The sequence below is a fragment of the Rhinolophus ferrumequinum genome, chromosome 11 (assembly GCF_004115265.2).
Source record: "Rhinolophus ferrumequinum isolate MPI-CBG mRhiFer1 chromosome 11, mRhiFer1_v1.p, whole genome shotgun sequence".
NCBI classification, from domain to species: Eukaryota; Metazoa; Chordata; class Mammalia; order Chiroptera; family Rhinolophidae; genus Rhinolophus; species Rhinolophus ferrumequinum.
This window is the reverse complement of record NC_046294.1, coordinates 32,496,388-32,515,270: the sequence shown is the minus strand read 5'-3', so window position 1 is coordinate 32,515,270 and position 18,883 is coordinate 32,496,388. Positions and strand designations below refer to the sequence as shown.

Here is an 18,883-nt window from a genome sequence, read left to right as displayed (position 1 = left end):
GTTACAACTTAGATCCAGGTACCTGCACTACGCTCACATAGAGACAGGCAGATAGGAATGCCATCTTTCTTGATATTTACATGTAAAAGAGACAGCTCCTAGAAAACTTAGGAAAAGCACTCCTGGGGTGTAAAATTGGCAAGAGGCTTACTTAGCTTTCAAAAAGACTTAACATACCTCTCAAAGGGATAGAGAAAGAATTTATAATTATAATTTCTCTATAGGAAATGCTCTAAGAAAAGGGAGTTGGATGAATTCTCATTCCCTTTTGGCACAAGATAAATTTCAGTTATCTCATATCTATAGTAACCCTTACAATTTTTCCCCATCGTTATTACTGTATAGTAATAAGGGTCAGAATCAGACCTTCCACATTCCCATTCTTTGTTTCATAAATGTTTGGCTGAATTATTTATCCCCATTGATTCATAAAAACTTGTTAGCTGAATTGACCAAACTTTAATTAAACTTCTTTCTTCTCTACAGGACCCTAAACTTTGATCTACCCCAACCTGAGCCAACATTGGCTTGTAGAATAGCCCTTTCTTAACACAAAGAAAGATACTCTGGGATCCTGGCTTACTTCTCCCTGTAAAGGCAAAGTCCTTTTCTGCCTAACTTTGCAGGTGTTCACAGATCTCCCTCTTGCAGTAGTTCCTATCCCTCTCACAATAAGGTTTTTGAATGAAATCCTTTCCTAAGCCTGGATTTGTTTTTATTTGACAATACCATGCTGTATTTATTACCATAGCTTTATAATAAGTTTTAATATCTAGAAGGGTAAAATTTTCCGCTTTGTAAATATCCCAATACAACTTATTTTGGTAAATCTTTCCTAAGGAAACAATATTTATCACATTATTTATAAAACTACCTTATATAAATTATGATTTTTTTACCAAGGTGGAATAGTAAGTTCCAGTGAATAACCAGATTAGATAATGGCGGTTCAAAGGCAACAACCATTCCAGTCAACAATTCCTTAAATGATGAAATATTAAAAAGGGGGGGAAGGGAAGTATATCTAAAACAATGCTAAAAAGACCAAATTCAGCAATCAGACAAGCAGAAATTCTGCAAAGTTGCTGGAACATGAAAAGCAGGTAAGATTGAATTGACAGAAATATAAGAGCATAGGACACCAAAGCCCAAATTATATGGCGGAGAAAACGGATATAAAGATATAAGTGATTGCAAAATAATTGTAGAGATATGATCATCTTGAGTTAATAAATGCAGATATCAGGAAAAAGCCCCATATAAATTATCAGAGTAATTAATTAAAAAAGTATTCAAGACCGCTTGCCCAAGTATCAATTCTACTCCATATTCTCTTAACTGAATCAGTAGCAGTGATATTAAACTCCAACTTGAAGTCTTGATTATAGTATGAATTCTGGCACAAGAGACTCTGAGGAGCTTGGGACAGGAGAATAAGTTATGATTCATTCTCCCCTCTCCCCGATGAAATATGGAGCTCTCATACCCGGGAGCTAAAATACCTGCAAACTCCTCAGAGCCTCACCTTCTCCATCTTCCCTCAAAAAACAAAGGGAACGTTCCCTCTGTAATCAGAGCCTCGATCTACATTCGAAGTAGACGTTATTAAATTATGATTGAAAAAAGTGTGGGAAGCATGAAGTTTTGAAATGTGTGTCTCTTTCTGCTTACCTTGTAGGTTTATTATATTCTCTCACGGTGTCCTTTTGGCGTAGAAGAAGGGAAGAAAAAGTTTGGAATTGAAAGACTGCTAACTTCGCACACTTACTCATCTGCCTATCCACTCCATGATGTAAGTATAATCTTGGTTTTAAAATATTGAGCCTATTTTCCTTCTTCCACATTCAGAAGTTGCCTTGTTAGGAGAAAGAATCTTCCATTTGCTTCCTCTTTTTTCAACAGTTTGTTTAATTCTCTCATATGTTGGGAAAATCCCTGAGAGCTTTACCAGCTATGCTGAGACACATAGTTAAGACATCTTCATATTGAGCTTTTAATGGAAATTCACTTTGAAAAAAATTATTACAGTTGCACGTGATTTTTCTTTAGGACCCACATTGAAAATAGCAGTTCTATTAAAAGAACATTTTAGAACGTAATATTTGGAAATTTCTATCTTAATTCATCAGATGTTTTCTCATTTATAAAGTTTTGAAGCTATAAAGGACTTAAACTGCCTGCATGCATTAAATGCATTCATGCATTCATTCATCAAAGGCATAATTGGTTTTAATTATATGTAAAGCATTCTGTTAGGTATTGTTAGATCATAACCATGAATCCAAGCTCACAGACTAGGAGTTTCTGGGAAATAATGCATGTGTGCAATTGAAAAACAAGCTAAAGACTTCAGTCCTAAGAGACAAATAACTGAGATTTAGAAGAAGGATTCTTTGAGTCTGGTGGATGATTGTACAAAACCACTGAGCTTTATGAGTTTAACAAAGAAGTTACGTATGTGATGCACCTATTTAAGCAAGCCTGAAAGCTTGACAGCCTAGTTTCTGGGGGTTTCTGAGAGAAACCTTTACTTTTGGATATTCAGTGTTTTACATATGACCACCTGTTGGCAGTAAACATCATGCGACTACATGATCATAAACTACTTTAAGATCATCCCTTGGAACTTTCGTTTCTTTTATTCCTGTTTCATCTTAGATACTTATAAAACACTTTTTGATGATGTGCTGTTTTTGTAGAAACATTTTCCTTAGGAATGTTGAAGAACCAAGTATTTCCATTTAAACATGTGGCATCTAAATCATTGCCCATTATTTTGAAGGTAAAGTTGCTGTCATAGTTTCTAAAAGCCCAAATCCAAACTCTTTCTTTTCCAGGACTTAAACTATTATGCCAGCTTTCTTCTGTCAATATTTATTCAACAGGATGGTAATTGACTCCAGTCTGTTCAACACTGGTTAGTTGATTATCTTTGATATATTTCCTATAAGGGTACATCAGAATTTTCCAAAATGAATGGCAGTTTTCAACAAGAGTATCAATTCAGGTGAATTTAGCTTAAGTGTTAGAGAAACCATCCTCTCCACTGCCCTCAGTCCATGCCCCTTTTCCTTCCCTCCTATGTTTTCCCTGGGACAAAAGAATTTCTAGGAGATTATGGATTCTAAATAATGCCATGGCCATTTGGTAGAGAGACTATAGCAGGTTAACAAACACTGCAATGCATTCCTTGTCAATCTTTCTTCACAGAAGGGCTCATTCCTTTTTTAAAGATTTTGAGGATTGTTTGTTTTTAGGGCGTTAATTCTCTCTAGTACCAGATTATGAATCCGAACGAAAATGACCAAGTATCTCAGTCACCAGAAATTGTAATCCATACATGTAGCCTTCCAGTAGAATCCTGGTGTGTGGGGACAGAACCAGGAGTGCAGTTTCCAGGCTCTTGGCCTCACGTGGAAAGGTGCTCACTCGGGTAGTACATGGCCATCAACTGTCATTGGATGGCCGTCAGCTGTGGCTAGTTGGCCATCAGCTGGAGCCATTGGCCACTAATATAACTGTGGCTACGCTAGCAGAAAATGGGGGCTAGCAAGAAGATGGTGGCTGAGCTAGCAAGAGTGGATTGCAGTTCGCACGTCGGATTGCAGTTAGCAAGTGAGGTTGGTTGGCAGAGAAGCAGGCGGCAGGTTGCAGATTACGTGGATCCTGCTTCCTGTCTCCAACCCAGCCACCAGCGATAGTCTCTATATTTGTATGACTCCTGTATCCATGGCTCCATGGGTGTTCCTTTTTGGCCTCACCATATTCTGCGTTCTTAAGTGGGGAGCGGGACTATAGACCCCAGAAGAGACCCCGCACGACACCCTGCATGACACATGGCGCAGCGAGCAGGGTCCCCCGCGTGACATGGTGCTTACTGGAAAATCACTATTAGTGAGCTAGCGATAGCTATAATGTACTGTTACTGTTACTTTTTTTCCTTTCTTTTCTCCTCAATTCAAGTTTAGGTACTGGATTTTCCCTTATGTACTTTAAAGAATCATTTTTCTAGATATACAAATAGGTTGCTGTTGTTTTTCTTTTTTTTCTATTTCATGTCTCAAGATTCAGTACTAAGAAGATAACTGTTGGAATCTGGATGATATACAATCTCATATCTTATCAAATAGAGACTTTGGACTTTCATGTGTGCTTAATTTTAAATTGGATATTTATTCAATGTTATGTTCAGGAGTTTACTTGTCTAGGCGAACAATTAAAAAGAAGGTATTGAACCGCTGTGTGTAGTAAGTGTTTTGCTAGGTCCGGACGGGGTGTTAATAAAGCTACTCAGTACTCAGTAGTGAGGAAAATAACTTATGCATGAAACAATACTGAGGCTCATAAGTGCCAGAGTTTGTTGTATATATTTTAAGTTCTTTGGGAAATGGATATCAGTGAGGACAAGATAAGTTCGCTAGATGAGATACCTGTCACAGCAGTATGACTTTGAGTCATTCACTTAACTTCACTTGTGGTTTAATTTTTCAATGTATACAATAAAAGTGTTCACCTAATTCTAAAGTCACAGCCAGTTATATAAGTATATGAATCCCTGAACTGTGAATATCACATTCGATTTGAGTAGAGAAGAAAGGACATTCCAGGTGAAAGGAAGAGCTCTAGGAAAGCCAAAGTCTCAAACTTTAGCTTGCATTTTTAAATAATTGGGTGTGAGAATTTAATAAGTAAATCACTGTTATTATCGTTTATTACAGATTTTAGTAAATAATTTCACATCACTGGAATATGACAATCCAAGTCTAAAAGGAAAAGAGAACATTCACCTCATTCACTCACCTCATAAAAGCCGTCATGGCTTACTTCACCCTGGTCTTTTGCTTCGTCATTCACGTATTTTCTTCTTGAATATCTGTAGGGTCAGTATTGGAAGCCATCAGAACCTTCTCATCCTGTCAATGAACGGTACATGCTTTGCCAGAATTGGGCTCGGTTTTCCTATTTTTACAAGGAGCAGCCTTTAGATTTGATTAGGTAAGTTTCTTACAGATGAACAACCTGACTAAAACTGGACAATGTGATTTTCATGCACAATGGCATCATATTCCATTCTTTTTCACTACTGTTCTCACCGACTATATTTTACACCTTCCCAGTTTTGTAGCTACATTACCAGTTAGTCATTCATTTGTGAACAGAATGCTGTTGCCAGAATGTTCTTAACCACCCTGCAGAGATAGCTTGCCAGTTCAGAGGTTGGGCCTGGGTATTTAGGTAGGCTGGGTTCAAATCCAAGTTCTTCCTCTTAAAACTATCTAAACTTTTTTAAGTTATTTAACCTCTTTGAGAATGACAATAACAGTAGTACTTTCCTTACGGGGTTATTTGATAACTAAATGAGGTATGTATATTTTTTAGCAAAGAGGCTAGCATTTAGTGCTTAATACATAATACTTTTGCTTTCTTCAGTCCAGGAATTTAGAACATAACAGAAAGGTTGTATATGGATGTTTGTGAAGGCAATTGTTCTATAACCTCAATTCTATTTTTTTTTTTTTTATCTTTTGGCTCAGGCAATGACAAGCTTAATGTCTGACCCTGTCTGAGTCCCACGCTCTCTGACAATGTCTGTAGACAGTTTTATTAGCTAAGCAAGAAGACTATGGCCGCAGGTTCCTGCTTTGAACTATAGCAATACTACATACATACAGGATGTTGGGAGACTCCTGCTATGATTTCAGTAAAGGAATAATCAGATCTGAACAGTGCACTTAGTGATTCATGCTTGTACTATGATGCTTCCACAGGCTCCCAGCATCCTTTTTAGGAGACTGATTTTGATTCATACATCCAAATCAATGGAAACGTCATCTCAACAGCTTTTTTTTAAGACAAGTAAGGGGAAACTTTAAGAATAAATAAAGGCAACTGAAGTATATAAAATGATGCTTTCTGTAAATCATTATATGAACTCTTTTTTGGATGGATGTTTTACTTGTTTTTGAGTAATCATTTAATTTTTTAAATTATAAACGTAGCACATTTGTCAAAGAAATTTCAACTAATAAGGAGATGTGCAAAGTTTTAAGTGAAATTCCACTTTCATTGAATTTGTGGAGATTACTACTCTTGACTTGGGAATAGCCATTCAATCTTATTTTTATGTGCATGCATAATAAAACATACAAACGCATTTTTCCCCTAGAACAATGGTATCTTTATTTATTATGTGCTTAATTTTTTTGCACGAAATAATATATTATTGGTTCTCATCTCAATGAATACATGCAGATCAGAATGCTTTTTAACAATACAGAGTGCCATACTATAAATTTTGCATAATTCATTTATCTATTTTTCTACCGAAAAACATTAGGTCAGGGGTGTCCAAACTGCGGCCCGCGGGCCAACTGCTGCCCGCAATCCTTTGTTAATTGGCCCGCAGCAAATTCCAAAAATATATTTAGTTTACTTAAATAAACCAGGTGAGGCAATACGTACTTCACCTCGAGTGAGTGGCCCGGCTGTTTGTGTACTTTACCGCATATGGCCCTTGGTGAAAAACGTTGAAAAAAGTTTGGACACCCCTGCATTAAGTTGTCCCAAATTTTTCACTATAAGATCAAGGCTGCTAAGAACATCTGCAGACATTGCACCCGTGGAGAATATTTTCATAGTATACTTTCAAAGAAGCAATGTTGTCAGAAGGAAGGTTTACATAGTTTCCGTTGTTAAAAATATATTGAGAGTGTTTATTAATCTAACATTTTTAACTGTCTGCAGGTGTTTCTAATTTAAATGTTCTCCAAAGGTTTGTATTTACAACCCTAGATATATGTGAACGCATTCCGTCTCAGGTCATGCTATTAGTACTAAAAAGGGATCATATCTATCTGCCTAGGAAACCATGGGAAGGCTTTACCGATTTGCTGAGGTGAGCTCTATATAAATAAGGAGGAGGATTAAGATGATTTAAACAAACAAAAAACGACCTCTGGTTTTCTGAGGCAGAGAAAATTATATTCCCTTGTTCCTTAAGAGATTCCTTAAGGGGTAGTAGGTTTAAAAGCAAAAAAAAAAAAAACCAACAACGCAAACTTGATTGTAAGACTTAAACATTTATGCCAAGAAATATTGTTACTTTTCAACTCTTTGTAAACAAGAGCAGGACTGTATGTTTTATGGAACTTTTACTAAGCAGTCAGTTTTAATTTCTTAGTGTGCTTCCTGCTTTACAATTCTGTAAGTATCCATCAGACATCCAAACTTGGAGGAAGATGGAATTTTATACATACAACCACTCTTGCCCAATGTGGTCAGAGTACCTTCTTCAATTTTAGAAAGAGAAATAAAGCAAAAGTCTGTGCAGATTGTGAATATAATTTTGGTTTGTTAAGTTAATTGCTAAAAGTTACACTGCAGAATGTTCTGCAGTTTATTTCGAAACTCTAACATTTGGGAGCTTTTCAAATTACCTTATTATTTCAAAATTAAAACTTAAATTTCACTCATTTGGCTCCTACTTAGATGTGTTATCTTTTTGAATCCTTACACCAAGTCTGCGGATAAGCATCATCCTGCATTTTATGATGTGAAAACTGAAGCTTCAAGTGTTTATTAACTTTACCAAAATTATACAGCTAGAAAGCAGTAGAGCCAAAATTAGAGTACAGGCTTGTCTGAATACAAAACAAGGCTGTCTGGACTGTATCATTCTTCCAACCTCTGACTCTATTTTTATCTTCTTTCATAGGAATTATTATGGAGAAAAAATTGGCATCTATTTTGTCTTTCTTGGATTTTATACAGAAATGCTGTTGTTTGCAGCTATAGTTGGTTTAGCTTGTTTCGTTTACGGCTTATTATCAATGCATAGTAGCACAAGAAGGTAAGTGCCACTGAGTTGCCTAAATAGAGAAAATGTCTTGATCTGATGCTAACTGAAACTGGTGTTGTTTCCCTGGAGTTGGTTTCAGAATGCTTCTTCATGGCAGCAGGTATTTCTGAAATACCCTACCAGCTGCCCCTCACCTGGTGCTTTATGGAAAATCTGTTTGTAATGATTAGTTCTAAAGATTCTGTTCCCCAAAGCATGACTTGACCAACTACAAAAATTGCTGCTTCATTACCCCTTCTGCCATATATGAGGAGCTGTATAAACAGTTGTTCTGGTAGGGACAGCTTTCACCTTTCACGCAAACACACATCACTTTTCAAAATAACTTTGCTGTTCCCTCTGCAGTACTGAAATCTGTGACCCTGAGATTGGAGGTCAGATTATCATGTGCCCACTCTGTGATCTAGTGTGTGAGTTTTGGAGACTAAATTCTACGTGTTTGGCTTCAAAGGTATGTATGTATTTTGGTATGTTGAAGAGACTTAGAATTTCCCTCCTTTTGCGTTACATTGAAACTAAATAGTCTTTGTGATGCTCTTTTTGTTTTTAAAGGTCTCCCATTTATTTGATAATGAGTCAACAGTGTTCTTTGCAATATTCATGGGAATTTGGGGTAAGTAAATAGTCACGTGAAAAACAGCTTTGTCCAAGTTCCGTGTTATATGGCACATCTATCTGTACCACATATACAGATGGAATGCCTTCTGTACCAAAGGTGATTTTAGATCTCTGTGTCTTTGCTAGTGTCAGCATCCTCATGGCGTCCACTAACATGTTCTTTAGTCTTCGTCCTTGGTCCACGAAAGGCCTTTATTAATCATCTGCTCATTTCTCTGAGAGACAAGATAATTTTTGAAACCTCATATGTATTCATCTCACACTGTCTCCCAGCACTCTAGTGAGAAACAGGCTCAATAAGTACTTAATTCAGGAGAGAATAAACATCACTATTTGGTGGCTAGAGGATACAGAGTTAGGGATACAAACTGGAATACAAACCAAAATAAATGATCGAGGGCTAATAAATCAATGTTTGAGTCTGAGTTCCCTGTGGCCAATTCCAGCTTCCAGTTCCAATTGATAAAAGTCTCCCATGTAAAGTGGAATTGCCCTTGATTTTGGAAATGTCCCAGTTTTTCATTTTTATCATTTCGCAAGGAGAGTAGAAGTGTTAGGAAGTTGCTCCTACCATCAGTGAGGAAAACATCTTCTGTAAGAGTAACTCAGCAACAAGAGGCCTAAAGACTTCTAAAACACGTCCCAAAATTCAGGGGACTCTGGGAAAAATAGACTTTTTTCTTTTCAATTAAAAAAAATGAAGTCTATAACAAATACAAATATGTGCATTTAAGAACTGAGCAAAGGGTAAGGGTAGCTTGATCCAGGCAAAAAGACAACAAAATTTGTTGGTGTGTATGTGAAGCAAAGGAACGTATGAGTTGCTGTCACTTCTGCTTGGGTGCTGTCGTCTAACGAGAACAGCCCAGATTCAAAAAGAACAGAACAGGGGAATCTTACTAACAAATTCTCCAACAACCCCAAGTTTGGTCAGTTGGTGTATGGACATCTCTTCATCATGTGACTGCCAAATCCTGCCTCATCATAAATTGGAATCAGAAGTGAATGATAGGTGCACAAATTAAAACAAATCTGGTAGTTTTCAATTGTTTCCCTGAGAGAGATTGTACACCAACACCAACCTTGCATTTCATCGCAAATAGAGCAACCATATGTAGAACACCCAGCAACACTGTAAGTGTTTTGAAGACATGCTACCATCAGTTAGTTCTTTCAGAAAAGTTTATTGTAGCAGTGACTTGATTTAGCTTTGGTTATTGAGGATGTTGGCCAAATTCTATGAGAACAGAACTTCAAGGTATTTGTTTTAGTACAAATACTAATAAACAATTGAGCTGAATCAAAGGATGGGTTGACAGAGTAGGTGTGAAGGAAAAGTATTCCAGGTTAAAGGACAACACTAGTCCAAGAGACTGAGACCTGAATTTAATGTATACTATGCTTTGTACTGGAGGAAAGGGAATGGGGTTTTTTTTTTGTTGGTTTTTTTTTTTTGGTTTGGTTTTAACTCTTTGGCTTCTTTATGATGAATAAATATATATACCTACCACAGGAAATTCAAATTCATATAGAAATCGAAAGAAAATAATAAAATTACCAGAAGTAGAGTTTATTATTTTGGCCATAATTTTTCAGAATCTTTTACTCTCTGTGTGTGGGCATGTGTATTCATATAATCTTACATAAATGGTATAATATTATACATAGTTTTAAACCTACTTTTTTATTCAACAAACAATAAATGATGGGACTCCTTCTATAACAGGAGTGTGTGTGTGTGTAAGTGTGTGTAAAACTGAATACAATTGTTTTTTATGAATTTATCACTCTTTATCTAACCAGTTCTGTATTGTTGGACATTTATGTGTTTTCTGCCCCCCTCCAGTTTTATTGAGATATAACTCATTAATAACATTTTATTAGTTTAAGGTGTATAACAAAATTATTTGATATATTTATGCATTGCAAAATGTTTACTACAATCAGTTTAGTTAATATTCATCACCTCACAGAACTACAAATTTTTCTTCTTATGATGAGAACATTTAAGACTGACTCTTAGTAACTTTCAAATATCCGGCACAGCATTTTTAACTATAGTCACCATGCTATACATTACATTCCCAGAAATCATTAATCTTATAATTGGGCATTTGTACCTTTTGACCACTTTCACCCACCTTCCCATTCCCCTACCCTCGTCAACCACCCATCTGTTTCTATGAGTTTTGTTTTTGTTTTTTATTAGATTCCACACATAAGTGAGATCTTACGGTATTTGTTTTGCTCTATATGACTTCACTCACTTAGCATAATACCCTCAAGGTCTGTTCATGTCACAAATGGCAAGATTTTTTTCTTTTTTAACGGCTGAATAATATTCCATTGTGTATATAAACCAAATTTTCTTTATCCATTCATCCATCAATGGATGACTATTGTAAATAATGCTGCAATGAACATGGAATATATAGTCTCTATATGTGTGTGTGTGTGTGTGTGTGTGTGTGTGTGTACATATATATATATATGGTGCCAAAAAAAATATATACAAGTGAACACTGGTCAACATTGCTTAAGCAGTAGTTCGCTGTAATTAGAAGTGTCTGGACCCTAATGGTAACCACTTTGAGCACCTCTTGTAATTGCAGAAGTCAAATGTGACTTGTGTTCATCTTTTGTTATCGGTATATATTGAGTATTACAATTTTAATAGTCTTTTTCCTTTCTTAAAATGTGTATACATATTTTTGGCAACCTCTCCCTCTCTCTATATATATGTGTATACATGCATATATATATATAGATATAGATAGATAGATTAGATAGATAGATAGATAGATATCGATATCTATATCTATTGTTATAGATACCTATAGATATATAGATATCTATAGATATAGATATAGATATAGATATCTAGATATATACAGATATCTATATATATATAGATGTATATATATATATCTATATATAGATATCTGGATATATATATATATATATATATATATATATATATATATCTATAGAGAGAGAGAGAGAGAGAATGTACTATAGAATGGCACTTAAATTTTTTCTTAAAGTTCCCTAAGGTATAACTGCTTGAATGATTTTAGTAAAAGACTGATTTTGCAAACAAAATCTATATGTTAGTAAAAAAGTTAAGTTTAAATATTACTTCAAAACTATCTTCATGAAGAGACTAGCAATGAACCTGAAATTTTTTTCTGGCATAGAATGCTATCTAAGAAGTTAACTTGAAATTTTATATATGAGTTATTTCAATGTTGTTCCATACTTACGTCAAGATTAATAATTTTATCATTAAACGTAATAGTGACAGAAGAACCGCCATACAACCAAATCGATATTTAAAAATAGAAGAAAAACTCAAGTTATTTTCTTGTTCACTTTATTTCTCCATCACTTGATTATATTTTTTTCATACATTTATTTGCCTGCAGTCACATTGTTTCTGGAGTTTTGGAAACAGCGACAAGCCAGACTGGAATACGAGTGGGATCTGGTTGATTTTGAAGAAGAACAGCAGCAGCTGCAGCTCAGACCTGAATTTGAAGCTATGTGTAAACACAGGAAAATGAATCCAGTGACTAAGGTACATTAGGCAACTGAAACAAGCATCATATCTCAGTGGCCATGCTATTGCAGGTTACCTCTCAAATAACAATATATATTTTAATTTGCCCTTAAAATATTCTCCAACATACCAATCATATAAACTTCTTTCCATGTTTCTATTCTGTATTTCAAACACATACGGAAGTAAATAGAAGAGTATAATGAACCCCAGGATGGACCCACCACCCAGCTTCAATTAATACTAATTCATAGACAGTCTTTTTATTGATACGCCTCCTTGCCACTAGATTATTTTAATGTAAATCCAAGGCATCGTGTCATGAAATATGTCATTTTAATGCTAAGCGATATAAAAGAAAAATGGAAAATAGTGTGTATGTTGTGGGCTGTGTATATATAAATATGTTTCCTTGGGAATGATACTAAGTTAATATGCAAAGATTAAATTAGTATTGTGTTAAGGTGGTTGGGCTTATGAGCCACTGTTTTATTAGACCAAATTTTATTCAATGAGTCCCTTTTAATTGATTATAATGGGAAGATCATTGCATTGCTGTCTGGGAGTGAAAGTCTTTATTTTGGGATCCTTAATTGGCATGGACTGCTATCTAAGAAGTTAACTAAGAAACTCTACATGCTGTTGACTGAGTAATTTGACTTCTTGGCCTCAGTATTTTTGCATATGAAAAGGGAAGGTAGTTTCCCATGAAAACCAGACCCTTGGCCGCATATCCTTAGAGTCTATCCCTTTCCATAATCTATAGTCACTGTGTCACCGGATGCTGTTACAGGGAGACTAGAATGTGTCTCTAACACAATCTCTTCAGTAGAATGCCCTACTCTATTCAGGACACTGTTCTTGCAGTATAATATTCATTCTTTATACAGTTTATGCATTTGTTTGACATTTATTAAATTGCATTGAAACATTGCAAAAACTTCAGTAAATGAATAAAGGAGGAAAACACCTGAGAAAATTCATTAACAACTTGGGTAGCAATTGCTCTCCATCCTTGCTAGGCTGTAGCTTGCCTTGAGCTGCAGTGAACCCTTTGGAGAGATTTTCTACTTAAATGGGGCTTTGTCCTTTTGATGGCTACTTGAAGTCCCAACTTTGAGGGTAGCTTTTGAATTTTGTTGTGATTTCTTCAAAATTACAGGAGATGGAACCTTACATGCCTCTACATCGTCGTATTCCATGGTACTTCTTATCAGGAGCCACGGTGACATTATGGGTGAGCATTCTTTTTAAAACTGTTATCACCTCTTGGACATGTGTTCGGTCGTATTAGGATTATCTCAACAGTTGTATCTGAAATGGCTCTTGAGTCCCATCTTTTCCTTCTCTTCCCTTCCACAGTCTTTTTATCTTGATAGAGCTCTTATATGAAATCAATTGTAATTTACATGGATGTGCCACAATTGAACTTTGGAAAAATAGCTAGGGGAGGGAGAAAGAGGAGTTTTATCTTACAGCCTGTCCATCCCCTTCTGCCAACTCTTCATTAATTAGGTAATAACTTGAAAGCACCAGTTTAACAAACAATTTGATTGCAGATAATTTGGTCAGTTTTTTCAAAATCATTAATTTATCTTTATCTCCACGTAAAATATCTGCACAAAATGAAAAGGAAAACCCTCATACTATTAAAGTTCATTCTCTTGCTGAGAGAAACAAGAAATGTTACTTCTACTTGATGAATTTGATTACCATATCCCATTGTGAGGGAGCCATACCTTTTAGCTAATAGATTCCTCAGTCACCATACTCTATTTTCTGCCCTCCCGTTTCCAAATTGGTGCCCTCTTATAGTTGGACTTTAATTTTAGGGAAAGAGGTAATGTTACCCTCAGAGTTTAGCATGTTGAAGTATAAAAAAAAAGCAATTATAGACCATAGTTGAACCTCAGCAATCCATATTGTCCCATAATTTCTTATCTTTAACATTTCTTGTTAAAGGTACTAATTTTTCTATTTTAACTATGTGTTTTCTTAGATGATTGAACAGTCATTGAGGAGAGAGGATGGAATAAAGGATAAAAATCAATTCAGGACACTTCTTGAGAAATATTCTGGAATGTGGTCCCAGAAACATTATTCTTTTATTTCTAGTATTCATTCAATGTGATGCAGTTCTTCAACTTTCAGAATAAATTTCTCCAGTCATTGATAAAGCCATCCCTAGATTTTTTTGTTTTTACATTATGGGAAGTATAAAATTTAGTAGCAAATCAGTATAAATTAAATAAGCAAGTCAGTAGCATAGCAGTATAAAATTTATAGCACATCTATACAAATGTCTAAACTATCAGGCCTATCAGACCACTAATGGCAACATTCTGAAGGGGAGTGAAATACAATCTTTAAATGTATTCTCCTTGGGAAAGTAAGTCATCTTCATACCACATATTTAACTATAATCTAGAGCAGACATTGGCAAACATTTGCTCTAAAGGAGCCAGATATATTTTAGGTTTTGTGGGCCACAAATAGTCTCTGACATGTCATTGTCTTTATTTTTCTTTACAACCTTTAAAAGTGCAAAAAACTTTCTTAACTCGAGGGCCACGCCAACACAAGTATGGCCATGGGCAGGATTTGGCCTTCTAGCTAGTTTTCTTAACTCTTGCTCTAGGATGGGCCTAGCGGATGGGCCATGAATACTTTTCTGCTTTAGATTTACCCAGCTGCTACCCTCTGCCTTATCTCTAACCCTTGTAACTTACTGGTGTTCATTTCCTGACATGTGTGGAGAGAGAGACTGACTTGGGTTGCTTTCCATGTCAGAGCTGCTAAACGTAATGAGATGAAGAAAATAGTGTGTTTCAGACATGTGTGCAGCACACAACTCCAGAGACCAGAGTGACTGATTCTGTGTCTTCTTCCGCAGATGACTCTTGTCATTGCAAGCATGGTGTCCGTGATTGTATACCGCCTGGCAGTCTTTGCTACATTTGCCAGCTTCATGGAAAGTGAAGCTTCCTTGAAGCATGTCAAAAGTGTCCTCACTCCTCAGATCACCACATCACTCACTGGATCCTGCTTGAACTTTATTGTCATCTTGATCTTGAATTTCTTTTATGAAAAGATATCTGCCTGGATTACAAAAATGGGTAAGCCTGCCAAATCATTAGTGGGACTCTGCAAAAGGGTTCCTACCAATGCTATACATTCATTTTGGATCATTACCAAGGGTGTTGATTTTTTAAAGGGACATTTTAAGATAGTTTTGCTCTATAGGAAGGCCCATAGCCTGGTACTTGAGAAAATCCCCTAACAGCTGCATTCAGGCCTACTGGAAGCGGGAAGAAGATCTAAAAAGAAGAATTAGAACTCTGTAGATCTTTTTTATTCTTTTCTTTATCCTCCCTTGATGGGGTTAATTGAATCCTAAGTAAAATCCTCACTTTTCACAAGGCACAGATCCTTTTTATTTCTTGCGTATCGTTTTTACAAGGTGTTTGGTTTTGAAAACCATCACGGGAAAAATAGAACAATCAGCTTCTCCTGAATAAATCTAAAATTTAGTGCTTCTCTTTTCATTTGCCACGTCTGAAAAACCTGGATTGTTATTTTTTTTTTAAATAATTAAATTTTCTCCTTAAGCCATGAGGGAAGATGAAGGAGTCACAGGTGAAGTGGGAGACTCACCTGTGACTCGGGGAGAGTAGCACACAGTTGCTTCTGGTCTTAGCAAGTTGGGAATAGAGCAGACTCAACTCAAGGCCTCAGTTTCTCTGAGTGCTCTCTCCCGGAGCTCCCCCTCTAAATTCATGCAGTGACATCATGCCCCGTGTAACCAAAGGGAGTATATTTTTCACTCAGCACTGGAGTAAGCCCTGGGAAGCAACTTTAATTAAAAATTATCCTCCGATTTGGAGTTCTGCTCTTTCAAGTTTACTTCTTTTTTTTTTTTCCTGCGAGCAACAGGAAAGAAAAAAAATCATAGCATATAACACCTAAAAGTGAAGAACTTAAAAAATTGCAGCTTTCTCAATGAGAAAAATCACTCATATTCACTTTAGAGATTTTGTAGGAATGCAACTAAATTTTACTGAAATGGAAGTATTATCTGTGTCTTTAGAATAATATGTGTTACTATTTCAGTATTGCTAAAAATTTCATGGTTTTGGTTGGGTCAGCTCGTGCTATTGAGAGATCATCAGCTCAGACAAACAAGTTCCTTTACTATTTTCTGCCTTATGATGCTTTACTGTGGTAAAAGAATCTAATATTCTCGTAGCTTTGGAATTCATTAAATGATAGATCATGATTAGGAGAGGGAAAATGGGTATTATTACTGCCACCATTTTCATGACATTGTTTTCAAAATTAACACAGCCATTTAATTCATGAGAGGAAAACAGGATTTGGTTTGGAAATCATCCTTTGCCTTTGATATGAGTTTACTTTGTTTAAACCTGATTGAAACAGACGAGAGAGACAGAAAGAAAGAGAAATAGCTGATGTGTTTACAGGATATCATATATAATGTGTGGGGATGAGCATAAGTCTCTTCAGTCTGACGTGAGGCTGATTTTAACTGTGTGACTCCAGGCAAGTATTTCATCCCTCTAAATGTAATAATGACTGCTTCCTAGGCTCCTCCAGTGATGAAATTAATACAAAGTCTCCAGTGGAAAGCCTAGCACAAATCTACAGTTAACTTAATATTGACCTGTTATAACCAGAGCGGGAAGCATTGCAACAGGCTTTCAGAATAATATGACTAGGTAGCCACTTGTCCCAGGGATTACAAAATTTAAGGAGAAACAGGAAGGTTCATTATTAAACCTTGGTGTTTTTTACTTACCCAGAAATTCCTCGAACGTACCAGGAGTATGAAAGCAGTCTGACCTTGAAAATGTTCCTGTTTCAGTTTGTCAATTTTTACTCATCCTGCTTCTACGTAGCTTTCTTTAAAGGGAAGTTTGTGGGCTATCCCGGAAAATACACATATATGTTTAATGTGTGGAGAAGTGAAGAGGTAAGAATTCTCTTGAGAGGTAAGGTTTGTGGTTTCAGTAACTCAGTTGTAAATAAATACCTTTCTGTGTGTGTGTGTGTCAGCACTAACTCAGATTTTCTCAAGTTGCAAGAGAAGTCTAAGACGCTGACCAGGTCCACAGAGAATACTGAACTTAAAATCCTGTCATCTGATAGATTTTTCAGGTCCTTTTGGGCAAGAAGTTATATTGTGCTTATTGTTTGGTAGAAAAATGTGAGCTGTGAAATGTGATAAGTTCTATATTCCAGAAGGCTTCCTGCAAAGGATGAATGATAACTTTCTGGAGGTATAGCAGAAAGGGCTCTGCCATGGGTAAGAGTTAAACCAAATCAGTGGTCTCCAAACCTGGCTGTGCATCTAAATCACATGGAGAAAATAACAACTTCCAGCCCTAACCCAGACATAAAGAAGCAGAATTTTCTAAGAATGAGAACAAGAAATCTGTTATTAGTATATACACAGATGAACCTAATGAAGCTAGCCTGGCACTGATCTGTTAGCATGCTTGGACCTGTCGAGATAAATATCCCTTTATGTCCCTTTAATAGCCCTTCCCACCCAAATGTTCAGATTCTGATCTGAATTGGGATTTTTTTGTTACTGCTAAAGTCCCATCTCTCATCATTCACTTTTTGTCTGCTCACTTCTGACTAGTGTGATCCTGGAGGATGTCTAATAGAATTGACAACGCAGTTGACCATCATAATGACGGGGAAACAGATCTTCGGCAACATTCAAGAAGCCATTTACCCGTATGTATTCTTGACGAGTGTTTGCTTGATTTAAGTATCTGTGAGAGGTTTCCTCTGGAAGAAGATGGGATTCTTTGATTATCGTGATACCTTCATTAGCAAATATTTAAGTCAGCAAACAAACAACAAAAAAAGTAACTTCACTTTTAATCAACAGTCAAGAATGTATTAAAGTAATACAGGCTTTTAAATTTCTGTTGCTTGAGTGAAGTTGAGGGAAAGGTCATTATTCCCCTCTCCTGGGAAAATTCCACTGGGAAATACAAATAGTTTCTACATTTTCTACATGTTGCATGTTATTTCTCAAGATAGCAAAAAATTCAACTCTGTAAAAAAGTATCCATTGTTCATGGACACATCTAGGCAGAAAAATTGGTCATGAATGAAATGCTGGTACGTGAAGGGCTTGTTCCAAAAGCATAGCAATAATGAATACGTGATAAAAAGAAAAACACAAAATGACAGTTGATCTCAAATGAAAGGTGAAAATTCCCATGGATACAAAGAGAAAGAATCATAAGCCTGTAATCCCGCAGGGCTCCAAGTGAGGAAATGACAGTGTCAGGGTTTAGTACTGTCAGTGTAAAATGGGCTAAAAGTGCTTCGGTAAGACAGGTGACTGGCCAGTTTAACTGTATTTGAAACCAGGGACTGCTATTATTTTTGCTTATTCATAAAAGAAGGTTGAAACCACCCCCCCTTCTGCTCCCACCCTACCCCCACAGCTACACACTACCCCCACAGCTACACAGTGCTCCTTTGGTTCTATTTCATGTGCTGACAAAGAAAGAACATAGACTTATCCTGTCACATAGTATTTGATACACCACAGACCTAATATTGCCACAGAGAAATAACTCCAAACTGTTATTTTAAGTCTTAGATCTAGATTGAGAACGTGGAGGGCAGAATGGAGGTAACCGCTAAACCAAACACAAGAGGGAGAATATGCAAAAAGAGAAAAAGAGACGGGAAGTAAAAGAAAAAAAAAGAAATGAGTAAAATTAAGCCTACAAACCAATATTCCAAAACTTATGATGAGATTTGATGCTACCAAAGCTGCTAAGAAAATCCATTTTTAGAAA

The 18,883-nt window shown here is 36.2% G+C and overlaps 1 protein-coding gene across 1 annotated transcript in view; it reads left to right on the top strand.

Annotated features, from left to right (window-relative positions):
- ANO5 (anoctamin 5) overlaps positions 1-18,883 on the top strand; it is a 70,059-nt gene that overhangs the window by 35,820 nt on the left and 15,356 nt on the right. The window contains exons 8-17 of the mRNA XM_033120796.1: positions 1,679-1,792; positions 4,880-4,995; positions 7,715-7,849; positions 8,204-8,309; positions 8,411-8,471; positions 11,902-12,053; positions 13,198-13,272; positions 14,929-15,151; positions 16,856-17,025; positions 17,701-17,798. Coding sequence (XP_032976687.1) covers positions 1,679-1,792; positions 4,880-4,995; positions 7,715-7,849; positions 8,204-8,309; positions 8,411-8,471; positions 11,902-12,053; positions 13,198-13,272; positions 14,929-15,151; positions 16,856-17,025; positions 17,701-17,798 — 1,250 coding nt within the window. The remainder of the gene's footprint in view (positions 1-1,678; positions 1,793-4,879; positions 4,996-7,714; positions 7,850-8,203; positions 8,310-8,410; positions 8,472-11,901; positions 12,054-13,197; positions 13,273-14,928; positions 15,152-16,855; positions 17,026-17,700; positions 17,799-18,883) is intronic.